General features: G+C 45.4%; 2 protein-coding genes across 3 annotated transcripts; one reads left to right on the top strand and one right to left on the bottom strand.

Moving 5' to 3' along the window:
- Positions 1–311: 311 nt before the first annotated feature.
- On the bottom strand, positions 312–2,112 carry LOC119302164. The gene is made up of 3 exons (XM_037579193.1): positions 1,977–2,112; positions 1,724–1,801; positions 312–781 (listed from the first exon to the last, which is right to left on the bottom strand). Exon 3 carries the CDS (start codon positions 770–772, stop codon positions 563–565), a length of 210 nt encoding a protein of 69 aa, XP_037435090.1. The 5' UTR covers positions 773–781; positions 1,724–1,801; positions 1,977–2,112; the 3' UTR covers positions 312–562.
- A 45-nt stretch (positions 2,113–2,157) lies between these two features.
- Positions 2,158–8,866, top strand: LOC119302163 (transport inhibitor response 1-like protein Os11g0515500). 2 transcript variants are annotated; one of them, XM_037579191.1, is made up of 4 exons: positions 2,158–2,332; positions 2,796–3,307; positions 5,386–5,881; positions 7,840–8,866. In XM_037579191.1, the coding sequence occupies exons 2-4, from the start codon at positions 2,856–2,858 to the stop codon at positions 8,596–8,598; spliced, it is 1,707 nt and encodes a 568-aa protein (XP_037435088.1). In that variant the 5' UTR covers positions 2,158–2,332; positions 2,796–2,855; the 3' UTR covers positions 8,599–8,866. The 2 variants fall into 2 exon arrangements, with proteins under 2 accessions (XP_037435088.1, XP_037435087.1); XM_037579190.1 differs by having other exon boundaries at positions 2,158–2,353.
- The last annotated feature ends 404 nt before the right edge of the window (positions 8,867–9,270 follow it).

Below are 9,270 nucleotides of genomic sequence, written 5' to 3'. Positions count from 1 at the left end.
TGTTTTACCAAATGTTCTCATATAATTGTGTTTTCTCTTCATCTTCCTCCTCCAGGCTAAACTAATTCAAATTCTAGCCAATCATCATCCCGGCAAAACTCATCATCATCTTGAAGTAACCAAAGTTGCTGAACTCAGTTCTCAGAAGCTCACGTTGTGCAAAGCCTGCAAGGTAAGCAGCACAAGAACCGCTGAGCTTTGTTCACATCGATCTCTCAAGTACAGCAAGGATTTCAAGCAACAATACCAATACCAGTCGACCTCTCAAAGACATGTTCTGAAACAAACTAGCAATACAGTAGAAACAGAACTAAATCAAAGACACGTTGTCATGCCCAACCATTAACTGATGCGAAAACAGAAACTAATTGGCTTCAAAATTTCCTTTTGTTTTATGGCTCTGAGAATCCCAACATGCAAGTGACACGAACTTGCAGAGGTTTAAACAGCATTATCCCTGAGAATGGAAACAAAATTCCACGAACAAAGTTCATTAACTAAAATCTGATGATGCAGCTTAAGGCTAAGGAGAATGTATATCTCCTTTGCAAACAGCACTGCCCTACTTGTCTTGGTTCTCCTCCGGCGCTTCCTGCTCGTATCGGCGTTTGAACTTGGCGATCTGCCCCAGGCTCTGAGCCATCTGCCGCTTCGCCCTCATGTGGTACACTTTGCCGGTGTGGTTCACCTTGGTCATCATGATGTTGATCAGCCTGCCGCTCTGCGTCACGTACGAGATCCACTGCATCTGGGGATGAAGTCCCTTCCTCATCCTTCCAACCTGGAAGCATACACAAGGTCGTCAGACAAAAGGGGTGAATAGTAATACATATCTATTGTTATCAAGTTTCCAGATGTTAACCATGGAAGAAACATCCATTTACTCAACAGACACGCATAAGTTACAAAATCATCAGGAGCATTCACCATGATTTCCCTAAAACAACATTACACGCAAATCATGCTCAACATGCACGCTGTGTTCGGATGTATGTATTGAAGGCCTCCGTATTGAATTGGTTTCAGTTCCAATTCAGGGAGGAAACTGTAATGGACTTGAATACGAATTCACATGTTTGGATGCTCATGAAATTGGGCCTTGGAATCTCAATGGGTTTTCAATACCAAATCATGTTCGGATGACAAACTATGGAATTGCCTATGCTTTGTGCTTTATGCATCAAATCAAAATCTACACAATGAGTAAGTATAATTGAATGATCATATAGCAATAAAAATAACAAATATTCTAAAAATGTAGGACGACCCCAAATAATATTTGCACACCCTGCAAAAGATGAATCTGTGGTCAGTAAATTCATGTGCATGGAGAGCAGGGGAAGAATAGGAACAAAGAAAGAGGAGGAACTTAGAAGGGGCTGCCTGGGCAAGTAAATAAAGAAGAGAAAAAGGGGGATCCAGGGAAGGGGGGAAGAAGATGGAAGAGGAAGGGGAAGAAGATGTGGAAGAAGAAGATGGGCGAGATGGGGAGCGGGTGGCTGCGCCGGCCAGTGGGATGGGCGGGATCGAGGGCGCGCCGGCCAGCTAGATTCAGGCGCTGCACAAAACTGAAGTATGTTGTCCTCGGAACTGCAGCTAACCAATCATAAAGAAGCATGCTATACAGGGCATAAACACGAGCCATCGCATACACACAAACCGCACACGAACAGTACTTCAGATCAGCATGCACAAGCAGATCGAACAGCTAGGGTTATAGTACCTGGGGAGGAATCACCAACGGAGAAGAGAGTGGTGCTGCTGGTCGCCGGCCTGCCGCTCGTCCCTGTCCTCCTTCGCGCTGCAGCCCAGAGAGGAAAAACAGATCAGGGGAGAGAGAGCGGGGGAACCAGAGCAGGGAGAGAGGGCATCCGCCGCCGCTGCCGTCAGTCATCCATGGCCATGGGGACGTCCGAATGAAAGGGGGCAGAGGAGCCCCAAGGGAAAGGGGGCGAGAGAGAGGAGAAGGGCAGCACCTCGCCGCGGCGCCGCCGGACGCCGCCGCTGCTCTTTCTGGTGGTGACTCGAGGAAAAGAGAGAGAGGCGCTGGAGAGGGTTCTGTCAGCGAGGGCCCACCTGTTAGTGACAGGGGAGGCGGGGTGGGTGAGATAAGAAAGCGAATAAAAAACGATTCGATGATAACAAAGCACTCTGACGGTCGTCGCGCTCCGCACTCCGCCGGCCGAGCACCCGCCCCCGGGTCCAGGCCTCCTTCCACCGAGGAACGCCGCCTCCAAGGGATCCTCCTCTGACTCCACGGTCGCCGCCGTCGTCCTCCTCCTCCACGGCTTCTCCGCTCCGCTGGACCGCCGATCCGTCCGGACGGGGGCTGGTGACGAACCCTAACTTGCTTGTACTGTCCGGATGGTTTTGATCTCGTATTTTCTTTCCTTTCTGTGAGCTGTGAGGAGTTTAATCCATCTAGTTTCATGCGGATTCGTTCGCTGCTTGTTGAGCTGATCATAGCTGTGGGTTCCTTTTCCGGAAGAAAAAGAAGAGGAAATTTTGGGGTTCCAGTCCAGCCCAACCCCATGGCACTCTTTGGGTGTGCGGTCGGAGGACATCTCTGGGTTTTCTTGCGAACACTTCTACTTATGGAAAGATGCAAAAAATTCGTGCGACTGTTGCTTAATTAACTGTGTTAATTCTTGGAAATTTATGATCAAGTACTTATTTGAGTATGAATATATATCATATATCAGCCTGTACAGTACCAATTTCAAGCAAATGGTAGTTAATTGGTACCCAGTGCTAACACAATGTTTTGTTTCTTGTGCTGGTGTGACTGTGAACAGGTCACGGCCGGAAACTGTAAAAGTTAATTGTGGCTTGTTAGGATTCTGGGAGGCGGCAACATGCCCTACTTCCCAGATGAAGTGGTGGAGCACATCCTTGGCTTCGTATCGTCGCACCGTGACCGCGATGCTGCATCTCTCGTGTGTCACGCGTGGTACCGCATTGAGGGCCTCACTCGCCGCTCCGTGTTCATTTCCAACTGCTATGCCGTGCGCCCAGAGCGTGTGCACGCGCGTTTCCCCTGCCTGCGCTCGCTGACCGTGAAGGGCAAGCCACGCTTTGCTGACTTCAACCTTGTCCCTGCGGGGTGGGGTGCCTCAGCGGAGCCATGGGTGGATGCGTGTGCCCGTGCGTGCCCTGGCCTTGAAGAGCTCCGCCTGAAGCGGATGGTTGTCACTGATGGTTGCCTCAATCACCTTGCTCACTCATTTCCCAATTTGAGATCACTAGTCCTTGTTAGCTGTGAGGGGTTCAGCACTGATGGCCTTGCTACTATTGCCACCAATTGCAGGTCAGAATGCTACAAGCTTGGAAGTCTTTCACATTTCATGTTATGATAATAGTACTGACTACTGAATGTGGATGTCTTCCTTGTACAATTGTTTGAATCTTGGATACCAAATTTATGTTATGTTTGTTTTAGAATGGAAACCGAGAAACTATCAATGACATTTGAATGATCCTACAGAAAAACCTTGATAAGTCCTTGTAAGTTGGCATTGCTCTATCTCCATTTCCATGAGTTCTGATAAACAATAATGATTGAGATTGTGGATGCACTTCAGTTTATTAAAGAAAGGTCTTATTTTAAGGGATGTTTCTTCAAACCAGTTTGTGCGAACTTATTTAAGAGATTGTGAATGCATTGCATATTGGGGCAATCCATGGTTCCAGTGTTATATAATCTTCATGACTGCATATACATTTTGAGTTGTGATCAATATAAAAAAGTTTGGTATGCTGCATTTATATAAGTGGAATCTTGAGGGCTCTTTCACCAGTAACTTTAAAAGACATATGTGGACTGTCGGTGGTTTACATATAGCAATGTGGCATTACCAGAACATCGGAAAGAGAGGAAGGCACTAATGTAGTAATGTTGGCTATGTCATATCATTCCAGTTTAAAGGAGGATTAGAATACTCGATGGTTCTTTCACCAGTAATTTATTACCAATTTCAAATATGCCTGGTCTAGAGTCTCTCGATCCTCCCATCAATATAATTGAAGTGCTCGCCTTTTTTTTGAAAGAAAACTATCATGGAAACCCCTACAGTATATATAGGAATATAAATTCACGTCTGTGAGGACTTGAACCTAGGTGGTGGGTTGTACGTCCACTCCCACAACCTCTTGAAGGGCTCGCATTTGAAGTGTTACCAACTCTTAATTAGGCAAATAATGGTAATTATTCACTATTCTTAACCATAATCATCGTACATATTTTTTTACTAAGTTTTGAAACTCACCACAAACTTGTTACTGTAGTTGCATAATTTGGTACGTATCTCTGTGGGTGGATTCCATGTGCCCACCGATCGGTATTTATTTAAGGCTAGGGAATTTCAGCAATATAAACTTAAAACCTTAGTACCAATGTACGCAACAGGGTAAACACTAACGAAGGGTAGCTTGTACTGGCAGTGTCGGCTTGGTTGGGGCAAAGTCAGATCCTAGGTGCTGGCGATCGACTTTGTAGGAGATAACAAATTTGGTTCTTCATTCTTTAGTTGCTGCGTCATACGGCACACCGTATATTGGTGAGCCTGCCCTCTTAAACAATGAAACTCCTTAGTCTCACACAACGAAACCTGGAGATCACAACTTGAAAGATAAAAAGGAGTGGTTAAAGGGGGCAGTTCGCTCGCTAAACTGTGCGTTGTTGAGGTAAAAGTGAGGCACCTGCGGAGGCTGCGCCTCAAACGTGGGTGGAGGAGCTCACAGGTGTGTGCTCTAGCCAACCGAACACCGCTCGGTTCTCACAGCTTGAAAGATAAGATAATGGAAAATATCTTCTCATTAATCTTAGGTGTACATGGTTGTTACTAGCATTGTGCAGCCCACTTAGTGTAGGTCCAAGGCCCCACGTTCTGATCTCCACCCATAACATTTGTAAAGCCCATACGTAAGGCACTTAAAAATTGTTTCATATTTATTATTAACAGTTACAGCTATTATTACACTTCCAGTCATATTTACATATTTTCTCATGTCTATTCATAAAGCATCATTTCCATGTGACTCCAGATTGGATTATTATAGTTTATGTGACATATATTTGGTGATACCATCTTTAAGGAAATTCAATAGTTTGCGCACTGTCCGTTTGTTTTCTGTAGAACTGGTAGGTCGTTTGCATCAGTAGTCACCAACAATGATGTCATTCGTAAACCGGATTATTTTGATAACAATTAGAATGTTAATACCTGGCAAAATTGTGTATCTTAGAAGTTATTGTCTCATACACATGTTCTGTTCTATTAAGATTAATTAATCTCGACCTCTCTTCAGTTTTTTAAGTGTTGCTTCAGAAAAGTTCTTTCGGTAATTGCAAGTCATATTACTTAATTTGTAAACTCTTCATTATAGGTTTCTGAAGGAACTTGACTTACAAGGGAGTCAGGTGGAGTTTCGAGGCCGTCATTGGTTTAGTTGTTTCCCCAAGCCTTCGACATCATTAGAATCCTTGAATTTTGCTTGCTTGGATGGAGCAGTGAGTGCTAATGCATTGGAAAGTCTTGTTGCAAGGAGTCCAAATCTTAAAAGCATAAGGTTAAATCGTGCAGTTCCACCAGCTGTTTTAGCCAAAATTCTTACTTCCGCTCCTAAGCTGGTGGATTTAGGTACAGGATTGGTTGCTCAAAGCAATAATGCTGGTGCACTCCCCAGTCTCTACAGTGCTATTCAACAATGCAGTTCTCTGAATAGTTTATCTGGCTTTTGGGATTCTCCACGTTGGATTACTCCAATAATACAATATATTTGCAAGAACCTAACATGCTTGAACCTTAGCTATGCTCCAATGTTTCGGACAGTTGATCTTATTGGAATTATTCGCCAATGTCAGAATCTCCGACACTTGTGGGTAAGGCTTAGTAGCACTGGTGGTAGGGAAATTTAGTCTGTTTCTTGTTATGTTAAATTACTTTATGCAGTTACTAGAGCTTTACTTTGTTGGCTGTGTTGTTTCACTTCAAGCCTATGAAATGAGATGTTTACGTATATGGAAGTTCTACTTTTGTCAACCCTGCTGTAGTGTAATTAGCAAGTAATGTTGCCCAATATGCTGTTTTAAGTTGTACTTATTAGGCAAGAATTTTGTAAATTTAACACACAAAATACATTTAGTTCAACTTCTTATGTGTTAGGATGTGTTTGGTTCAAGGGATCAGTTTGGGTTGTTGAGGGTATCCCCAACCACCCGGTTAGGGATAGCCATTTTTTCTGTTTGGTTGTATAGGGATGAAAAAGGGTTGAGAACAGCCATTTGATGTTTGGTTTGAGGGATGATGGATGGATAGGTTGTTCCAAGAATCTTATTTCTTTGAGGTGGTCAGTTATTTTTTTATGGAAAACAATCATATTTCCGAAGGTGAATAAGTATACAGGGCACATAATTCACGAACAAACCATCTAAATTTGATAGTATATTCATCAAGTAAAATTCAGAGCAAATGCTTGCCGCCTCTGTGCGCTCTGTTCGCTGCTCCTGTAAAGAGAAAATCAACAGAAAACGAGAACACAAGGAGCAGCTCGTGTTCACTGTAAACAAATATATGCATGGCAGCTCGTGGAGTACTAACTATGCAAGATTGCCTAAAGAAAAACAATGCAAGATAGGAGAGCAAGGAGCAGAGGAGCAGCTCCTGTGCCCCGACCTCAGGCTGTCAGGCGGATGCACGGCGTCCCTGTCGGCGGCTGCGCACTCCTGTACAGCACCACCAGTCCGCCACTCAGCTTCCCTGTCCACGCCCGAGCTTCACCGCTGGCCAAATCCAGCTGCCCCAACGCGCTCTACCACGGCCGTGCGCTCCGCCATCGCACACGACTTGCCGGCCACCACCAGCAGCAGCCATGGCGTCGTTAGATCTTGTGCAGCGGCTGCCATCGCTCGATGCGAGAGAGAGAGAGAGGAAAAATGAGATGGGGTGTACCACTTCGAGCGAGAGCGAGGGTGGTTGCCCATATCCGCCACTTTTCGGCGGCTCCGCTCAGCCCGTTTTTCAGGGAATATTCTTCGAATCTGGCTATCCCCAACCACCCAAAACTCTGAACCAAATGCCTGATAGCCATACAAAAAAAGGGCTATCCCTAGCCTCTCGAGGATATTCCTTGAACCAAACGCACCCTTACTCTTTGACAGAGGTTGCATAAGAAGTTAAGAACACACGTATCTGTTGACTTGTTTAACGATCTACTAGTTTGTACCAGTATAGACATTTGAAAACATCAGACCCTTCAAATGTGGCAAGATATAATAATCTTAAAAATGTCAGCGAACTTTGGAAGTACACCCTTTTTTATCTCTCTTGGCATCTTTGGTAATGCTACAGCGGTTTATACTTTATAGTATGCATCTCTGGCCATGCTGTGCACAAGGAAAAGTTGTAGGCGTGAAAATTCTGTCAACGTAGTACTGTATTTTGAGAATGACCAAAGACAAAATGATGATTTAGTAATAACTGATATGGGATTGATTGATGTTAGGGAAACATTGTCTAATAGCTATTGTACTTAATTGTCAGTGTTACTTAACGCGCTCACCCACACAAACCACACACAAAGAGGTGACATACTTTTGGGTGTTTCAACGTATCTTTGTGTGAGTGTTTCTAATCCCAGAGAAGGTCCTTCTGTGGGTGTTTTAACAGCTCTGTAACTAGTATTGGAAGGTTACTTCAATAGTTATAGTGGAACACTTCTGGTAAAAGGATTCTTAGAGTATACCTTTGTTTTTCTTATGTTTCCTTCATTTGTGTTTCATCCTTGCTGGTTGTTTCTTGTTATAAAATGTTATAATTCACTTCAGCTTAATGGTTGTAGGTACTAGATCACATTGGTGATGCAGGATTAAAGGTTGTAGCCTCTTCTTGCCTGGAGCTGCAAGAGTTGAGGGTATTTCCTGCGAATGCAAATGTGTTAATAAGCACTGGTGTGACAGAGGAAGGGCTGGTTGCAGTATCTTCAGGCTGTCGGAAGCTAAACTCTGTTCTCTATTCCTGCCGTCGAATGACTAATTCTGCTCTGATCACGGTGGCAAAGAACTGCTCGCGAATCACGTCCTTCAGACTGCATATCTGCCTGCATGGGTCAGTAGATGCCGTGACAGGCCAGCCACTGGACGAGGGTTTTGGGGCAATCGTCCGGTCATGCAAGGGCCTCAGGCGCTTATCTATGTCTGGCCTTCTCACGGACAGTGTGTTCCTGTACATCGGCATGTACGCCGAGAGGCTGGAGACGCTCTCTGTCTCGTTTGCAGGAGATAGTGATGATGGCATGATCTATGTGCTCAATGGCTGCAAGAATCTCAGGAAGCTGGAGATCAGGAACTGCCCATTTGGCAACACCGCGCTTCTCGCAGGCATGCACCGGTACGAGGCGATGCGCTCGCTTTGGATGTCGTCGTGCGACATCACCCTGGGTGGCTGCAGGTCCCTTGCGGCAGCCATGCCAGGCCTCAACGTCGAGGTCATCAGCCAGGCGGATGGAGGCGCCAACGATGCAAAGGTGGAGAAGCTGTATGTCTACAGGACACTCGCCGGCCCAAGGGTTGATGCCCCTGGATTCGTCTCGGCACTGTAAATTACTTATACCGTCGTAGTTGCTGGGTTTTCCTAGACCCTGCTATTTGTGTGAACTTAATTCGGTGCTGTCGCACTTTTATGCTACGTCTGCTACTCTGAAGCGCTATTTGTGTGGCCAACACAGCATAATATATGGATCTAGGCCTTATTTCCAAGGTTGCACTGCGGTATAGCTGAACTGTTTGTGACGCAACGAGCTGATCTGTTCTGTTACTGTGTGCTTGGTTACTGAACCAAGTGGAACGGAATGCTATTTTTATTTTTTATTTTCTTTATTAGAAGAAGTGGAACGCAATGTTATGGTTTCATCTTGGTGTTTGGTTGGAGCCAATGAAAAGAATGAAACGGTTTCATTTCAATGTTCTTGACGATGGTTTTGCTATTTCACATGGGTCTGAATTTTCTGGTGGGCACCGTCAGGAGTGGCGGGGGACGGGAGCTGGCACTTCAGCCTGGGTTGGGTTGGGAGGTGGGTGTACCGGAAGGAAGAAGAGGAGCGGCCGTTCTTGCAGGCATGCACAGGTACGAGGCGATGCGCTCGCTCTGGATGTCGTCATGCGCGGCATCACCCTGAGCAAATATGCCAGGCCTCAACGTCGAGGTCATCGGCGAGGCGGATGGAGGCAAAAAAGGTGGAGAAGCTGTATGTTGAGGATACTCGCCGGCCCGA

This window comes from Triticum dicoccoides, chromosome 5A (assembly GCF_002162155.2).
Source record: "Triticum dicoccoides isolate Atlit2015 ecotype Zavitan chromosome 5A, WEW_v2.0, whole genome shotgun sequence".
NCBI lineage: Eukaryota > Viridiplantae > Streptophyta > Magnoliopsida > Poales > Poaceae > Triticum > Triticum dicoccoides.
This window is presented reverse-complemented; position numbering and strand designations above follow the sequence as displayed.

Excerpts from the sequence above, each read along its gene's own strand:
- LOC119302163 (XM_037579191.1), top strand. The coding sequence starts at position 2,856 with ATGCCCTACTTCCCAGATGAAGTGGTGGAGCACATCCTTGGCTTCGTA. Across the intron at positions 3,308-5,385 it reads ACTATTGCCACCAATTGCAG|GTTTCTGAAGGAACTTGACT; the intron begins GTCAGAATGCTA and ends TCTTCATTATAG. Across the intron at positions 5,882-7,839 it reads AGAATCTCCGACACTTGTGG|GTACTAGATCACATTGGTGA; the intron begins GTAAGGCTTAGT and ends TAATGGTTGTAG.
- LOC119302164 (XM_037579193.1), bottom strand. The coding sequence starts at position 772 with ATGAGGAAGGGACTTCATCCCCAGATGCAGTGGATCTCGTACGTGACG.